This window comes from Thalassophryne amazonica, chromosome 4 (assembly GCF_902500255.1).
Source record: "Thalassophryne amazonica chromosome 4, fThaAma1.1, whole genome shotgun sequence".
Lineage (NCBI taxonomy): Eukaryota > Metazoa > Chordata > Actinopteri > Batrachoidiformes > Batrachoididae > Thalassophryne > Thalassophryne amazonica.
This window is the reverse complement of record NC_047106.1, coordinates 31,131,577-31,151,450: the sequence shown is the minus strand read 5'-3', so window position 1 is coordinate 31,151,450 and position 19,874 is coordinate 31,131,577. Positions and strand designations below refer to the sequence as shown.

Here is a 19,874-nt window from a genome sequence, read left to right as displayed (position 1 = left end):
ACATCAGTTTTATCGCTGTACATATCCACACTGAATTACAACATTGCTGTTGTTCACTGCACATACGCAGGAGCTGTATTAACTTACCTAAATGCTTTGATGCAAAGAGTGCAAAAACACAAAAACTCTTCTTCAGTACCCTTATACACAGTGTTAGCTTATCTGCCATTTTTTAATATCTTTTAGTATAAAAATTTTTACAGCAAAGTAAAAATTAATAATTATTGTAAACATTAAAGTCTATTTAAAAATGTGCACTGGATAAAACCAGAGGTGTGCCATTAAAGGCAACTGTGTTAAAACTGGTAACGGTGATCCTTTCATCCATTAAATTTTCTCCAGTTCCTTTATCAGCTCTCCAAAACTTGTGATGTACCACGTGCACCTCTCTTTAACTTGCTGCCTGATGACATTTCCTCCAAATCCAATGAAAGCACTCTGAGAACGGAAACCAACAGGCTCTAATTAAACAGTTTTTACAGAATTGTTAATCACATCTGCATGTGTCAGATTAGTTAAGTGTGGCGGCGGTTATCGTGGAGACCTACAGCGGGCGGGCAGGCCTCAAGGTCAGTGGCTCCATCTCCAATCATCACCACCGTCTTGAAACTATATCGTTCCTTCAGGATACTGATGACTTTTCCTTTTCCGCCGCTCTCAGCTGTGGGCTGACTCTCATCAAAACCGGCGTACTCTCCTGAACAAACAAATTCAGTTGTGAATGAACAAATAAAGAGCTGTAAATGGTGCCTTCAAAGAACAAGTTCAGGAAAGTGTTGGATCACATTTGGACAGTGACTTATTTCGTCTCCGCACAGCCACATGGTGTTTAAATGAAGTGATCAAGATGTGCTTTTAGTCTTGCAGCTACAACCCCTGGCAAAAATGATGGAATCACCGGCCTCGGAGGATGTTCATTCAGTTGTTTAGTTTTGTAGAAAAAAAGCAGATCACAGACATGACACAAAACTAAAGTCATTTCAAATGGCAACTTTCTGGCTTTAAGAAACACTATAAGAAATCAGGAAAAAAATTGTGGCAGTCAGTAACGGTTACTTTTTTAGACCAAGCAGAGGGGAAAAAATATGGAATCACTCAATTCTGAGGAAAAAATTATGTAATCATGAAAAACAAAAGAAAGCTCCAACACATCACTAGTATTTTGTTGCACCACCTCTGGCTTTTATAACAGCTTGCAGTCTCTGAGGCATGGACTTAATGAGTGACAAAGAGTACTCTTCATCAATCTGGCCCAACTTTCTCTGATTGCTGTTGCCAGATCAGCTTTGCAGGTTGGAGCCTTGTCATGGACCATTTTCTTCAACTTCCACCAAAGATTTTCAATTGGATTAAGATCTGGACTATTTGTAGGCCATGACATTGACCCTATGTGTCTCTTTGCAAGGAATGTTTTCACAGTTTTGCTCTGTGGCAAGATGCATTATCATCTTGAGAAATGATTTCATCATCCCCAAACATCCTTCCAATTGATGGGATAAGAAAAGTGTCCAAAATATCAACGTAAACTTGTGCATTTATTGATGATGTAATGACAGCCATCTCCCCAGTGCCTTTACATGACATGCAGCCCCATATCATCAATGACTGTGGAAATTTACATGTTCTCTTCAGGCAGTCATCTTTATAAATCTCATTGCAACGGCACCAAACAAAAGTTCCAGCATCATCACCTTGCCCAGTGCAGATTCGAGATTCATCACTGAATATGACTTTCATCCAGTCATCAACAGTCCACAATTGCTTTTCCTTGGCCCATTGTAACCTTGTTTTTTTCTGTTTAGGTGTTAATGATGGCTTTCGTTTAGCTTTTCTGTATGTAAATCCCATTTCTTTTAGGCGGTTTCTTACAGTTCGGTCACAGACGTTGACTCCAGTTTCCTCCCATTCATTCCTCATTTGTTTTGTTGTGCATTTTCAATTTTTGAGACATATTGCTTTAAGTTTTCTGTCTTGACGCTTTGATGTCTTCCTTGGTCTACCAGTATGTTTGCCTTTAACAACCTTCCCATGTTTGTATTTGGTCCAGAGTTTAGACACAGCTGACTGTGAACAACCAACATCTTTTGCAACACTGCATGATGATTTACCCTCTTTTAAGAGTTTGATAATCCTCTCCTTTGTTTCAATTGACATCTCTCGTGTTGGAGCCATGATTCATGTCAGTCCACTTGGTGCAACAGCTCTCCAAGGTGTGATCACTCGTTTTTAGATGCAGACTAATGAGCAGATCTGATTTGATGCAGGTGTTAGTTTTTGGGATGAAAATTTACAGGGTGAATCCATAATTTATTCCTCAGAATTGAGTGAGTCCATATTTTTTTCCCTCTGCTTGGTCTAAAAAAGTAACCGTTACTGACTGCCACAATTTTTTTCCTGATTTCTTATAGTGTTTCTTAAAGCCAGATAGTTGCCATTTGAAATGACTTTAGTTTTGTGTCATGTCTGTGATCTGCTTTTTTTTTTTCTACAAAATTAAACAACTGAATGAACATCCTCCAAGGCTGGTGATTCCATCATTTTTGCCAGGGGTTGTATAATTCAAAAGATTCAACAAAAATATTGCATTAACCATGACAGAATTACAGCCATTTTTATTAATCCATGTCACTCCCATGTTTAGAAGCCATAAATAATTGGAGAAACTAAATTTAAGGATTACTGTTGAAATAAATAATTTTTACAGCCAGAGTTTAAAGTAGAGGTGACACCAAAATATGTGCATAATCACTAAACATGATGAAATGTTGATATTTAAAAAAATCATGAACAATAAAAGTCGATAAGTGCGCAGGTGAATGATAAACAACAGCTATTTGAAGCCCCATTCAGCCCTCAGCCGCGGCCATATTGTTGCTCCATCATCACTGGAACGGCACCTGCTGATTCAAGCCCAAATCAATTGTAAACACGGCAGAGGTCAAGCTGTTTTCGGATGATTTTTGTTTATAGTGTGGAGCTTTTTATTTTTTTAAGTCCAGTCTGAAGGTGTTTCTGAAGCAGCTGTGGGGGACACAGCATTTATGGTTTACAGCCTTATTTAGATGACAATAAACTTTGCAGGAAAACCTTAAGTCTGACAACAGTGACGATATTGGCAGAGTTCAGAAAACAGAATGGTGATTATAAAATAATAGATAACGCAGGCAATTTCGGCATGGGTGGAGGTGATAAACAGGTTTTTGTCAGCTCTTTAGTTGTTATCAACTGATTTAAAAAAAAAAAAAAAAAAAAAAAAAAGTTTTACTATCCGACATCAGAAAAAAAAGTGAAGTGTGGATGTTATGGTTTTTCCCTTTAGAAACAATTTCAAATCTAAAAAAATGACAAGTGACTGAAAATATCAGCTATTTTTAAAATAAATATTGTTTCCTTGTTGAATACATTTAATGTACTGTACATTAGGAGCGTAACACGTTATTAAATATTAAAACCATTCACAGGAGTAGTAAATAATGTCTTACCTGTCCATTTCAGTGAGATCATTTTTAAACTTGTCCACCTTTACAAAACATCTCAACATAATTAATTCCTTCTGTCTTGGCTGAGAAAAGTCTGTCTGTCATGGTGCTAGGTTCCAGCGCCAGTTATAATCCGTTACTGTGGTTGATTGATCAGTCTCTCTGTTAACAAGCGGCTTTGCGCTGCAAAAAGAAAAAAAAAAAACAAATACTCCCAGCACCTCATCTGCTCATGGCGTCTCAGTCTGCACGCTATCCTATGATCCACAAAACAATAAAATAATCTGAAAATACACTGTATCCATGTCGAGTGGAGAAACACGGACGCCGTGTTTACACGCTCATCAATATAAGTGTTCCACCTGCCACTCTGCCGGCAAAAAAAAACATCCTGACACTGAAAACACGGTGCACCTCTGACCCGAACCGCACGGTGGAAAAGGGGTTGTCAGTAAACTGTAAATATCCATAAATTAATGGGACTCTTAAGATAATGGTTCTGGAGCTGACGCCTTTTCCTCCTCCTCCTTGTCCAATGTCAGCACGCCAGGATGTTCCTGGTTTTTAGCAGCGGGCAGTTCAAAATCTGAATATTTATCTCTTAAAAAATTGCGCACCAGAAAAGGATAAATTTCAAACTGTTTAATTTTAGTCTTAAATATTCATGAAAACATAGCATTACGTGTCACCTACACTTTAAGAGTAATGACATTATTAAAATAAACTTAATCAGCTTTGCCAACTACTATGTAGGGATAAACAGAGCTCTGAACAGTTTGTGTTGCAAGCACATACAGTGAGGAAAATAAGTATTTGAACACCATGCGGTTTTGCAAGTTCTCCCACTTAGAAATCATGGAGGGGTCTGAAATTTTCATCTTAGGTGCATGTCCACTGTGAGAGACATAATCTTAAAAAAAAAAAAAAATCCGGAAATCACAATGTATGATTTTTTTAAATAATTTATTTGTATGTTACTGCTGCAAATAAGTATTTCAACACCTGTGAAAATCAATGTTAATATTTGGTACAGTAGCCTTTGTTTGCAGTTACAGAGGTCAAACGTTTCCTGTAGTTTTTCACTAGGTTTGCACACACTGCAGCAGGGATTTTGGTCCACTCCTCCATACAGATCTTCTCTAGATCTGTCAGATTTGGAGTTTCAGCTCCCTCCAAAGATTTTCTATTGCGTTCCAGTCTGCAGACTGGCCAGGCCACTCCAGGACCTTAAAATGCTTCTTACGGAGCCCCTCCTTAGTTGCCCTGGCTGTGTGTTTGGGGTCATTGTCATGCTGGAAGACACAGCCATGACCCATCTTCAATGCTCTTACTGAGGGAAGGAGGTTGTTTGCCAAAATCTCACAATACATGACCCCATCCATCCTCCTTTCAATACGGTGCAGTCGTCCTGTCCCCTTTGCAGAAGAGCACCCCCCGAGTATGATGTTTCCACCCCCATGCTTCACGCTTCAGATGGTTTTCTTGGGGTTGTTCTCATCCTCTAAACATGGTAAGTGGAGTTGATTCCAAAAAGCTGTATTCTGGTCTCACCTGACCACATGACCTTCTCCCATGGCTCCTCTGGATCATCCAGATGGTCACCGGTGAACTTCAAACGGGCCTGGACATGTGCTGGCTTGAGCAGGGGAACCTTGCTGCCCTGCAGGATTTTAAACCATGACAACATCATGTGTTACTAATGTAATCTTTGTGACTGTGGTCCCAGCTCTCTTCAGGTCATTGACCAGGTCCTCCTGTGTAGTTCTGAGCTTTCTCAGAATCATCCTTACCCCACAAAGTGAGATCTTGCATGGAATCCCAGACCGAGGGAGATTGACAGTCATCTTGTGTTTATTCCACTTTCTAATAAATAATCATAATAGCTGTTGTCTTCTACCAAGCTGCTTGCCTGTTGCCCTGTAGTCCATCTCAGCCTTGTGCAGGTCTACAGTTTTGTCCCTGGTGTCCTTAGACAGCTCTTTGGTCTTGGCTATGGTGGACAGGTTGGAGTGTGATTGATTGAGTGTGTGAACAGGTGTCTTTAATACAGGTAACAAGTTCAAACAGGCGCAAATAATACAGGTAAAGAGTGCAGAATAAGAGGGCTTCTTAAAGAAAAATTAACAGGTCTGTGTGAGCCAGAATTCTTGCTGGTTGGTAGGTGTTCAAATACTTATTTGCAGCAGTAACATACAAATAAATTAAAAAAATCATACATTGTGATTTCTAGATTTATTTTTTTTTAGATTATGTCTCTCACAGTGGACATGCACCTAAGATGAAAATTTCAGACCCCTCCATGATTTCTAAGTGGGAGAACTTGCAAAACTACAGGGTGTTCAAATACTTATTTTCCTCACTGTATGTTGTTGTGGAGCTTTACAGCACGTCTATACTTTGATTATTTTTTTTATTTTATTTATTTTTTTATTAGGCTGTTAGTTATTTTTGGACTAGTTGATTATCCTGTGGTTAATTTACAAGTAAATCATAAGCATAAATTCTGTCAATTATATCATTGAAATATATCATACAAAATATTTATTTTACAATTTGTTTTTTAAAATCACAAGATAACTGATATAATGTACCAAAATTTAAAAAGGCATTGATGTCTATATATATATATATATATATATATATATATATATATATATATATAAATCTTGCACACAGCTTTGTCTCTTCATGAGATACAAAAACACAAACAATAAAATTGAAAATATTTCATTTGGCTGCAAGTATTTTCTTCATTAAACAGTTGTTTTGTCCATAAAATGTCAGTGTATCGTTCCAACCGATTCACCCTTTACCTTTGACAAAAATAAATTCATGCAGATGCAAAACACTTTTATTTAATTACACATTACCCAGACGGAACTTTCCTCCAACACATGGACAATTCAGTTGTGTGTATTCAAGATTGATTTGTGTGACGTTACAGAAAGAAATGAAGCTCTGCAGTTGTTGCCTACCAGATAACTACAGCAACATTAATGTGCTGTTGATCATCTACTGCTGGCGTGCTCAACCAGTCCATCGCGATCTCAGGCTGAGTTGCAGTCGATCGCATGAAAAATAAAAAATCTGTCACAGAGGATTTAGTGCTTCTATAACAGACTGCTGCAGGTGGCGGCAATGCCCCACTAAGGATGCCGGCTGCTGTTAAATGCAAGAGAAGAAGAACTCTTTCTATGGTGGAGGATGAGAAACAAAAAATTACCATTTTCATCCTGGATTATTTTTTCATTTATTCGAATGGCAAATCCATCTCTTTTCTGCAATGTAAATGTGGCTTTACTGAAGAAAGGGAATTTGGAGCGGCATTTCAGACAATTCACAAGAAATACAATGCTAACTTCTAATGCTAACCTGGCTAAATCCCCTCTGCTCGCCTGAAAGGTCCAGGAATTGAAAAGTTGGTGAGCAGCACAATGGCCCATAAATATGAAGAGTGATGAATGTGGCGAAAAAGACTGCAGTGTTCTGTTCGGGCCAGGAGTCTGAGGACACATTTATTCTGTTTGCAGTTGGAGGAGACATACATCTGTTGCACACAGATGTTAGGTGGCTCAGAAGAGGTAAATTTCTGGAACGTTCAAACCATGCTGAATATGCACAGCTTTTGGATTTGAAATCAAGTTTAAAAGCAAATTACATGTGCTATCAAGCAGGTTGCAACAGTGTGACCTGCAGAACTTTCCACACATGGACACAGAACTTAAGCACCAGGACAAAGACTGTGGAGCCTGAGGGTGCACATTATGATGATCACGTGCAAAGCATATGGTCAGAATTTGACAGGCTTTGACTTTACTGACTTTGCTACCAAAGAGCCTGTTGTCAGTTTTCTGTTTTCCATTTGGGAAAATATAGATGTGGGCTGTATATCGTCCAAAGTGGCATCACTTCAGCCTGGATCCTCACACTGAAAAATGACTGAGCTCAAATCCAGAGCAACACCTGACATGAATGTCCAAATCTGGAATCTAATGCAGACAGAGTGCACCTGAGTGCCTGCTTACAGCTGCACTCAAATCCTCCTGTCCAGACTATGAGAGACGAGCTTCCTCCTCTCTGTGCCAGAAGTCCCACTAAAGTAAGGAACAACTTTTCTGACTTGAGGCCAGTCCTAGGCCTACATGTGCTTATTCTTTTGCACCATGCACATTTACTTCAATGATGCATTATTATTAGATCTCGATATACTGTATTAAAAGTAGATCTCGGTTCAAAAAAGTTTGGGGACCCCTGATCTGCTGTCTGCCGCTCCAGCTGATTGTTCCCATGAAAAGGGAAATGCAACGTAACACCGCTAACCTTTAAGGTTCATAAGTTTTAATTCATAACTGAGAAACAGTGACCTCTACTGGGCTTTAGCTAAAGTTACAAGCCACTATGTCAGCAGGTCTTACCGTTGAAGTAGAACTTGAGGCGGTTTGCAAAGACGTGGTCCAGAGGAATGTTGAGTTGAGTGGCCACGTGCTCGACAATGCAGCGGAAGCCTCCAGAGATGAGGAAGACCTTAATGCTGCGCTGGTGAAGACGGTCCACAAGCTCTCTGCATGAAGTCAAAAAGACAGTTATGAACTGTGTGTGTGTGTGTGTGTGTGTGTGTGTGTGTGTGTGTGTGTGTGTGTGTGTGTGTGTGTTGGTCTGTCCAGTGTCAAACTCAAAAACCACACATAGTTGGACTGTCTTTTTTTCCCCTCCTCCAGGCAACATGAAAAATTAGCTAAAGATGTACAGTAAGATTATTCTAAGTAAAATTGTAGGCGAGTATGTTGTAAAGCACATTATAAATCTCTTTGCCCACAATGGAGACATTCAGGTCATGCCAACTTTAGTGTCATGTTTAGTGTCATGTGATACCAGCAAGTTTTCATGCCAACATCCTGTTGCCCAGTTTTTGGGCTAATATTAGCTGTTGGAATTGCGCTGTATACACTAGCAACTTTTCTTGCTAACATTAGCCCGGTGACATCATGTTACACGAGACACATAAATGATTAAATCAATTGTAAATGGCTGCTATAGGATGCTCCCCTCACTCAGGTCCTGAGCCACTATAATTATGTATTTTTAAAGCACGTTAAAATGCAGTTGCTCACAGTAGCTGCGCTCAGCTTATGCTAATGTTATGTTAATGGTGTGTGTGCGATGACCAGGTGCTGACATCGCAGCTAGCACCGAGCCAATTAACTGTCCTTATTGTAGTAAACAGTGCCACACCACAACGTGTCACTGTTTACTGGCACAAATTCTGGATTAAATATATATAATTTAGAAGGACCTTGTAACACATTTTTCAGTATTTTACCAATCACTGCTCAAAGGGAAGATTGATTCCACAGATTATAGCCAATTGTATTGGCTGTGATTATAAGAAAGTGTATTTATTTGCCAACTCATATTTCAGAAATATTATGACTAAAGAAACCTAAAAATACTTGACTATTGTTATGTGGAAGATTTTTATACACTCATTTATTAAAATGTACTAAATAGCTTCTAAGTATTATTTGGGGGAATTTTGCCAAGATTAGTGTAGATTTATCAATGGGTGCGGTGCTAGTACAAATAGAAAACTGCCTGTAAATGAGTAACTATCATGTCAGAATCAGACAAGCTCAAAATGTGTTTGTATCGCAGTCAAATTCTTGGTGGAACTCAGCCATTGTAGTTTTCATGTATACACGTAGGGGCAATGTGACTTCGTCTCAGCTTTCATTGGATTTCAGGACATGCCTCTAACAAATGGAGAAAATGCATACAGTTGTGTACGTAAAGAGCTGATGGAATGTGTGCTAGCATTATCACTTGGAAGAGGGAATTTGGCACGAACATTTCATATTAATGAACATTAAACAACAAAGAACAAACTAGAGCCTGACCAATATATCGGCCGGCCGATATAGCAGTTGATATAAGCCCTTTTCAAAGTACTCACTATCGGTCGAAATTTTGCTGATAGAACGCCGATAATTTCTCATTAACAGAACAGTTACTGAAATAATGTTTGTGTTGGTAATTTAAAATGTCCTTGCACCGTCTGTCCAGTAGATGGAGCTCTGACTCCAGAGCTGCTTACACCCCTGCTTAAATGTGTTCATCACCGGCCCCCGTAGTTCGCCATCACACTGCACTGATTGGCTGACAAAAGCATACAAGTAAGTTTATAAGGATGTTTGTAATAACTTTGCGATTACATTCACCCCACATTTCTCCCGTTTCACTTCAACTCAGTTTGATTAACTCAGTTTATGTAGTAAGATCAGATGTATTTCACAACTCTTTTTAAGGATATGTATTGCTAATTTCACAAAGGTTTAATTCTTGATTGCATTTTTTTGAACTTGAAAATTCTTCTCTGTTATAAAGTTAATCAATATGAGGACAAAGCTTCAGCTTTTAGCTCATACCTTTTTTGTTAAGGGTTCAAAAAAGAACATTTTATTAATTAAAAAAAAATTGGCTGATTTATCAGCTGTCGGCAAATTAGCCAATTTATCGATTATCGGCATTTTTTTAATCCAAATATCGTTATCGGCATCGGCCTCAAAAAAATCCATATTAGTCGGGCTCTAGAACAAACACTACATAGGGATGGCAAGTTGAAACGTATGACAATTTGTGCCTCCCATTGAGTGCTTCACTTAAAGCTTCATTACTTGGAGCCTGATTTAACAGTTCATTTGAGACGGACATCTACTGGTCATATAATGTATAGCACACACAACATTAATATCAACACTCATATTTGGAACGTTAACATCCACTTCAAAAAATAAACTGTCTCACTCAAAATAAATGCTTCCTAAATATTTCCAACAACACAATTTTGCAGTTTTCCAACAAGCTTCTTTTTTCTTCCCTTTGGTTTAAATGATCTTTAAGTCTCACAACAAATTAACAATGTGCACTGTTTTTATAATTGGAGTTTGGCTGTTTGGCTTCAGAGTATTTGTGTATTGACTGAAAAACAAAGTCCGCTGAGAAACTTAAACTGCAGTCGCTACACGCTGACCTGATCCCTGGAGTCAACTGAGGCGGGTGATCCGTTATCAGTTTGTTCACTTGTTCTCTGGAGCATCGAATGATTGAAAGACGCTCAGTCAGGGCCGTTTTAAACGTCATTGAGCCGCCCATAGCTTTTCTCGTCCTGAAGTGCACAATCAGCAAAAGTCAAGAAAACATTTGAAAAACTCCAACAGAGAAACAGTTGGCATCTTTGACACATTCTTCACTTAATTCACGCTAATAAACATACATAGCAGTCACGGCGTCACCCACGCCGCAGAATTTGGCCAGCTCATCAATGCCTTCTTCTTTAATAACTGTGCTGTCCACATCAAAACAGACTGCGTCGGCTCTCCGGAAGAGTGCCTTCGTCTGTGACAGTGTCGTCATCGTGCTGAGAACAGAAAAACACAAACTGTGTGAGACACCACAAATAGCAGGTTAGTGGTCAGTACCACTGGTAGAGAGTTCATGGGGTGTGACCTTGTGTTGAAACTCTGGTAATTATCACAAAGGAAAATGCAATTTTGGTGTAAGGTTCATCAAATGAATGAATGAACAGATGATCAAAACTTTATAACGCGAAGTGCAAAACCTGCCCCCATGTGGTGGCATATTTTGTAAACTGCCATAACTTCCTATTCATGTTGTTCACAAGTAAATGTGGCTGTATCTGGTGCCATTTAGCCATAATAAGCCATCAAACATTGCTTGACCATGATATTAAACTTCAAGGCCACTCACAGTCAAATCTGACAGTATATTTTGAAAACTTACATATATGATTCCCCAGTCATGATCGATAGGCAGTATGGGTCTTATACAGTTGTTGGGTTTATTTTGTATTATTTACCTGGATGTCTAACCTTCATTGACATATCAACAGTCTATGGTAAGTACAACAGTCTGTGACCTCGATTTCAACCTTCGAGGCCATTCAAAGCCAAAGCTGGTGATATATTTTGAAAGCCCACATATGACTTCCTATTCATACTCAATAGCAAATATGGGTCTATTTAGCGATGTTAAGCCACTATAAACTTTAAATGACCTTGATTTCCACATTTAACAATTTATAGTGGTTTAATATCACTAAACAGACCTATATTTAAAACCCCGTACATTTTTGACTCTCTATTAATGTAAAACTAGTTATTTTAGGAGTCGCACAAGCCTTTGAACATCCACCACACCCACCCAATGTATATGCATTAGTCCAAAATTTTGACCATGACCTTTGCCCTTTAAATCACACAAGTTAAAGGGATCATCCCTGGATTGAAGACAGCCCCTGTGCAAAATTTGGTTGAACTCCACCCATTGGTTCTTGAGATATTTTGTTGAAAGTCAGGAATATTCAGGTGAAAATAATGTCCATTAATAAATGAGGCATTTTGGTCCAGAGTTGTAACAGCTCCGTTTATTAGTGGAATATTTGGCTCCAAGTAATCATAGCTAATGAAACGAGTACATTGTGAAATGCCGCTATTTAAAGTAGACCTGCATTGAAATAAATGCAGTCAGATCTTTGGACCAAAAAATGACTTATATTTACACATAAGATCCTTCTGAATGTAGTAAAGTAAATCTGCAAGCCCAGATCTGTCATTCAACGGAGAAATCTTCATTTGAAAATGACAAATTTACAGCTAATATTTAGCCCTCCGCAAACTGTCCCTCTCATCATGGACGCTACCGAGACGTCAGGGACAAGACCCCCTCCCAGCATGCATTGCGCGCGCCAACTGTAATTTGTGGATTTACGTCAGTGTGCATCTGCACCTTTTTCTTGTCTTATACGGAAGGATCTACTTTTTAAAACTTCATATTGTCTTGCATTACGCTTGGTGAGTACACATTTCTTTTATTTGTGCTTGAAAATTATTTTTGGGGACTTTTTCACACGCCCGTTTGATTGAGTGGTGTCGCATTGAAAATGTACTGTCTTTCACCTCCGGTGTACCATTGCGGGCTACGGAGGAGAGACCTGCAAAGAATTCAAGTCATTAAAAATATATAAACCTCTCTCAGCGACCAAGACGTGCGGCGCTGCGGAATTTTCTGCAAGAAGTCTGTCCTTGCAAGCAACAGGTGTCACCGCGTGCATTGCATTAAAACGGCGAGCGTAGTCTCTGGACTTGTGCCAAGTTGGCTGCAACTCCATTCAGTAGACAGGGAGGTGGTGCAGGCTGCACAGCAGACACGGGGGTGTGAGTGGCGCGACGGCATTTAACGAGCGCATGCACTCGGTAAGCGTATCGGGGGTAGTGAGAGCGAGGCGTCGGGTAATAATGTTGCCCGCTGTCGATGCCGCCGCTGATCTGATCCCCGGATCTGAGCAAGCAGAGCTGTATCTCACATTCATTGCGGCTTACTTTTGGATGTTGAAACCAGGATGTGTATAACAGTAACATTACGAAGAGATAAAATCAATTTCAATGTGGGATCGGACTGAAGGCGGGAACGCGTCGTCTTGTCACCGACGTCATGGAAATGATCCGGATGTACAAACTGTTTTCACAGAGGGCTAAATGTTAGCTGCAAATTTGTCATTTTTAAACGAATATTTCTCCGCTGAATTACAAATTTGGGCTTACAGATTTACTTTACTGCATTCACAAGGGTCTTATAAATACATATCAGCTATTTCTTTTCTGAAATCTGACCACATTTATTTCAATGCAGGTCTCCTTTAAATATTTTTTCTTATTACATTCTCAGTGCACATAGTTAACAACTGATGGACATGTTTGGGGTTGAGGGATCAGTTGCCATTTGAAGCAAGCATGGCTGATAAATCTGCTGTAGACTTGGGAAAATTAATAAATCTGACTTTTTCTCAGTGGAGCAGCCCCCTGGTTTCATTATTTGAGCAGCACTGAATATCTTGCAGCCAACGGGGCAGCAAATGCGCCCATTCACTGAAATACCAAAGTGTGCGCGTCCATTAAACATGAAGAGACAAAAGGCTGTTACATAATACAGTGTGTGTGTATGTGAGTGCGTATGCAGAACATATGCGGACCTCTAATGGACATCATCCGCGTGTATTGCGTCACCCACAGTATCAAAGAGGAAGCCAGCGAAAGGTAAAACCCAAAACAAACCTCCAGCCGAGTCAATCCGGTCCAGCGACCTACTGACGGTTCGGCACCACTCGGTCCGAAGCGCATTACCTCAGGAACAGCCTGAAACTCTTCCCACGGCACCGACACCAAGACTGCCGTCTTTCGCCTTTAGTCAAGATATTGATCCATTCACGACTCGAAGAGGCCGGTCAAAAATTCTGAGTGCGCCATTAAACCCATCTTTACGGCAATGCATCATACCGGTTTAAATAAACCGTTTGCTATTTGAATTTGCTTAGATTCTCAAATCACTCGAATTGTGTTCTAATAAGAAACATATTCGACTAAACGCTTATTTTCGCCTACACAATATACAATGCGACTCCCAAGTGCAGTTTCATTGTAAAGGTTTTGAAAAACAAGAGGCACAAACGACATTCAGATTTCAAAATAAAATGTGTATCCGTTTTTAAAACAGTCCCCACAGAATCTCGTGAGATTTTATTCATTGGTAAAGGTTTACTGAATTTCCTCAAACCTCATGTGGCGAAAACACACACGATACAATAAGTGAAGTAGTTACAATTACATCAGCCGTAATCCAAATCTAATTTTACAGCAGCCACTGTAAGGCCCCATTTAAAAAAAAAAAAAAAAAGTTTATCATCCTTGACATCAGAAAAGGGGATGAGGGTGGGGTTTTTTTTTCCATAGAAACAGATATATACAATGTCATTTCAAACCTGAAAAATGGCACATACAGCACCTGCATACCAAGTGAGTAAGTATACCTTATCATATCTGTATATTTACCACCTATTACAACAAAAATAAAGAACAATAACCATACACATGAATCACATAGAACAAATAATGCAGGTAAATCATGTAAATTACAGAATGTTCTTATGTCTCTCTATAAAGTCGTGTGTCCTCTTTACTAAGGGCCCTGTCCCACTGGTGTTTAGGAAGATTTGCGTATGGATTGCACACAAAATTGACCCATATTCGCCAAACATCCACAATATCCGTGTAACATGTCTGTATGAGTCGGCCGTCATCCGAACACGCCCGTGATCATCCGCAGAGGCACGCGTGTCTGCAGCCAGGATTTTTGAGCTATTCAAAAATCTGAATGCGGATGACATCCGCCTTACATACTCCATATATACTCAATTCATACACAATACATATTCACTCTATGCGCTGTATATCTGCCGTTAACCGCTGATATCCGCAACTGACAGGGATTTGCGGCTTGGCAGCGGACTGGGACAGTGCATAAAACAGATACATATCAGGCCTATCATGTCCACATCACAAACTAAAATATGTTGTAGCGAATGCATACAAATTGGCCACGAATAAAGCGTTTTTATTACATCTGCTTTGCAGCTGATTTGTGGACAATATGTGAATGCATAACAAAGACGTCATGTAAACCCAAAGTACTATATGTGGCAGAAAGCGACATACCTGCCAGTCAGTGCCGGTCCGGCTGTGTAAATCCACAAAGATGTAGCTGCTGCAATCCAGGACTTTTATTTAACACCAACAAAAGGGAGAGTTGCTGTTTAGCCACAACTAACTAAAAAAAAAAAGAAAAAAAAAAAAACACTGTCTCACACCCCGAGTGGCTTCCCCCCTCCCGATCAAAACTCATGAACAGTTAACCCTCGCATGACAAAATTAACATTAACTCTGTGATCAACTTGTCCAAGTCCAGCAGATGCTCCAGAGGCTGTATTGTTGGTGTGAATAGTGATGCCGACGGCCCAAGTGAGCTTCTTTTATGACTGCAATGTAGATGCCGTGCACGCACAACACGTGCACTATGCATTCATAATACACCGTGCACGCACAACACGTGCACTATGCATTCATAATACACCCGTAATACTGCCGTGATAATCTCAATGTGTTGGATCAGTTTCCTCACTACATGCGTTATATACTCAACAACAATATAAACGCAACACTTTTGGTTTTGCTCCCATTTTGTATGAGATGAACTCAAAGATCTAAAACTTTTTCCACATACACAATATCACCATTTCCCTCAAATATTGTTCACAAACCAGTCTAAATCTGTGATAGTGAGCACTTCTCCTTTGCTGAGATAATCCATCCCACCTCACAGGTGTGCCATACCAAGATGCTGATTAGACACCATGATTAGTGCACAGGTGTGCCTTAGACTGCCCACAATAAAAGGCAACTCTGAAAGGTGCAGTTTTGTTTTATTGGGGGGGGATACCAGTCAGTATCTGGTGTGACCACCATTTGCCTCATGCAGTGCAACACATCTCCTTCGCATCATCCGTGAAGAGAACACCTCTCCAACGTGCCAAACGCCAGCGAATGTGAGCATTTGCCCACTCAAGTCGGTTACGACAACGAACTGGAGTCAGGTCGAGACCCCGATGAGGACGACGAGCATGCAGATGAGCTTCCCTGAGACGGTTTCTGACAGTTTGTGCAGAAATTCTTTGGTTATGCAAACCGATTGTTTCAGCAGCTGTCTGAGTGGCTGGTCTGAGACGATCTTGGAGGTGAACATGCTGGATGTGGAGGTCCTGGGCTGGTGTGGTTACACGTGGTCTGCGGTTGTGAGGCTGGTTGGATGTACTGCCAAATTCTCTGAAACGCCTTTGGAGACGGCTTATGGTAGAGAAATGAACATTCAATACACGAGCAACAGCTCTGGTTGACATTCCTGCTGTCAGCATGCCAGTTGCACGCTCCCTCAAATCTTGCGACATCTGTGGCATTGTGCTGTGTGATAAAACTGCACCTTTCAGAGTGGCCTTTTATTGTGGGCAGTCTAAGGCACACCTGTGCACTAATCATGGTGTCTAATCAGCATCTTGATATGGCACACCTGTGAGGTGGGATGGATTATCTCAGCAAAGGAGAAGTGCTCACTATCACAGATTTAGACTGGTTTGTGAACAATATTTGAGGGAAATGGTGATATTGTGTATGTGGAAAAAGTTTTAGATCTTTGAGTTCATCTCATACAAAATGGGAGCAAAACCAAAAGTGTTGCGTTTATATTTTTGTTGAGTGTATAACCGTGATTGTTCATCATATATTCGCTATATATTATTAATATATCCGTAATTCATACTGGGACATTGGTCATTTTTGGCCATTTTTGTTGCGGACGACAACGAACACCCACGATTTGTATACTCAATTCATGTGCAATTAATCCTCTCCCCAGTGGGACAGGGCCCTAACTTCTTGGTGTCTCACAACTTCAGTGTGAGACTCAAGTTGTAGAATTCTCCCTGCTAGGGAGGCTAAAACTCTCCCACCTTGATCAGACATCTTGGTTGAATGAAATTATCTGGATCCTGTATCAGGATCCTGCACTTGTCACCAGGGTAACACAAAATGGGGGAATGCCATTGGTGGGGCAGAGAAATGGTGACTCCTGATTGGATGAAAAGCGGGGCCATACAAAGCCTTGTATTTTCAATGTCTTTTTTTGTATCGCCCTGATTTTATTGCCAGTTTCCAGGGCAGTAAAACTGATAGGAAAAGTGTATGATTTATCAGCCCTATTTTTTCTCGTATCTCATGAGGGCTGGTTTACGAGTACAGGACAGATTTTTGTTGTAACATGTGATAACTGAAATTATTATATGGTATGGAATTTTGCCAACTTCTGATTGGCCCATTCGCCACTTTCTGAGCTGTACCACATGCCGAGTTGACGGCTGTTGGAGCCGAGTAGACCGCGCGTGGGGAAACGAGTACACCTCGCGTGCAGCGTAATGCTAGCTAATCGAGCGATGCCTTCTATCGATAACACGATACAACACCTACTTTTTAAGACACGTTTGCGTCTGTTCGCGACGCTGACTTAAAATGAGTTTTACACGAAAAAGATGCAAGGAACACCCACAGAAATACACAGTCAGCAGCCAGCCTGTTTCGCAAGTACGTCACTGAAAGGGACATGCGCCCAACTTTGAAACTTATGACAGACGGATGCTTGACGGAGTACTCGGTCGATTTTCCGCGGAAGCTAGACAGGTGAATGGCGAACTTTGTAATAAAACAAGCCTGATGCCTCTTCGTCACAGACTTAACAGGCATCTCCAGTCGATCGATGGGATGTCAGTTGGTGCAGTATGACAGTAATGATAAAGAGTTGAAACTTGAGATTGATTTTTCAGTTTTAGTATGTTTGACAAACTCTCGATTTTCTTGTTTACCATATAATAAAACAGTTATAGACTTTTAATTTCAGTGTACCCGTGATTATGCGGCCCTGGTCAGGATGGGGTCCGCATAATCATGGGTACACCTCATCAAAAGTGTATAACTGTAAAATATCAGCTATTTTTAAAATAAATCTTGTTTCTATGTTGAATACAGTCAGTGTACTGGATGCTAGTACAGTGATAAACATGCATACTGTGTGTGAATGACGCGGAGCAACTGACTGTTTAGCTGTCAATGACAACAAGTGGCAAGCTACGGACCCAGCTCCTAAAACTTCAGCCGTCTTCAGCCAAAGCTCACTTGCCACGGCATGCGTGGTGGAGATGATAAACTTTTTTTTTTTTTTTTTTAATGGTGCCTAACTGATGTTCTCTGACTCCAGTTATTAGGGTGAGGGTGGCCGCTGTAATAATATACTATGATATTGACAACCTACAATAAAATATACTAAAATTCACCCAGAAAACAAATGTCTGATTCCAGACCCCCCCCCCCCCCCTTCCAAAATATCCACAAAAAAGGTTGTGCAAGAAAAACATGGTAAGTATTGAATTAAAACGTTAAAAATACCTATTATTGAGACATTATTTTATTTACTTACTGATAAGAAATAGATAGTGGTAATGAAAGTGTGCCACCATTCACAAACTCCATGCCAACACACGCACACTTATTTATGAATCAAGTTTATATTACTACGTTTTATTCTGGAATCTCGATTTCCTCTGCCGCCGTGGCCCGTTTTTGCAGTAACTTTAAAGTACTGGGGACGTCGGTAACAAACATTTTTTCCCTTTGGAAATAATCTGCCACTATAAATGTTTGGTCTAAAATCGTGTTTGCTCAAATGCTTCAATGTGGATTTTCGACAAATGTGCGAAATAAGACGAGAAATTGTCGTCTGTTTCTTTCTGCTGCTTCAGTATGTTTACCGCAAACTCCAGTTTAAACGTGCACATCAAATTTAGTAAATGGACTGACCGGCACATTAATCCAGTTTAATCAAAATAGTAATAATAATAAAATAATTTCTGGCTACACTACACTTCTTACATTTAATCTTAAGGTAAAACCGTAGCTGGCAACTGCAAACCACTCCCATTAATTTAATCACTCTGTTCCTGCAGGGAAGCTGCTTGGAGTGCATTGACAAAATTCGTTTGTAAAATAAAAATAAATCTCATGAGATGAGCCTGTTATGTTGTACTTACCGGTAAAGAGAGCAGAGGACTGTGAAAACAACAGACCGCTTCTGCATGAGCGACTTCGCTGCAGCTTCGTTGAGTGACGCGGAAGAGAACCGGCGTTGGACCAATCAGAGAGGAACCGGCGAAGCACCGCCTACTAGCTTTTGGCTCTTTAGATATGTTACCTGTTGTTACCACAGACCGTGGATATGACCATAAACTGTTGTTGTTACCACAGACCGTGGACCATAAACTGCTTTTGTTACCACAGACTGTGGATATGACCATAAACTGCTGTTGTTACCACAGACCGTTAATATGACCTTAAACTGCTGTTGTTACCACAGACCGTGGATATGACCATAAACTGCTGTTGTTACCACAGACCGTTAATATGACCTTAAACTGCTGTTGTTACCACAGACCGTGGATATGACCATAAACTGCTTTTGTTACCACAGACTGTGGATATGACCATAAACTGTTGTTGTTACCACAGACTGCTGATATGACCATAAACTGCTGTTGTTACCACAGACCGTTGATATGACCTTAAACTGCTGTTGTTACCACAGACTGTGGATATGACCATAAACTGCTTTTGTTACCACAGACTGTGGATATGACCTTAAACTGCTGTTGTTACCACAGACTGTGGATATGACCATAAACTGCTTTTGTTACCACAGACTGTGGATATGACCATAAACTGCTTTTGTTACCACAGACTGTGGATATGACCTTAAACTGCTGTTGTTACCACAGACTGTGGATATGACCATAAACTGCTTTTGTTACCACAGACTGTGGATATGACCTTAAACTGCTGTTGTTACCACAGACTGTGGATATGACCATAAACTGCTTTTGTTACCACAGACTGT

General features: G+C 40.2%; 1 protein-coding gene across 1 annotated transcript; it reads right to left on the bottom strand.

Annotated features, from left to right (window-relative positions):
* Positions 1-7: 7 nt before the first annotated feature.
* On the bottom strand, positions 8-19,105 carry psph (phosphoserine phosphatase). The gene is made up of 6 exons (XM_034169333.1): positions 19,015-19,105; positions 10,750-10,893; positions 10,507-10,641; positions 7,895-8,040; positions 549-697; positions 8-438 (listed from the first exon to the last, which is right to left on the bottom strand). The coding sequence occupies exons 1-6, from the start codon at positions 19,059-19,061 to the stop codon at positions 328-330; spliced, it is 732 nt and encodes a 243-aa protein (XP_034025224.1). The 5' UTR covers positions 19,062-19,105; the 3' UTR covers positions 8-327.
* Between the last annotated feature and the right edge of the window lie 769 nt (positions 19,106-19,874).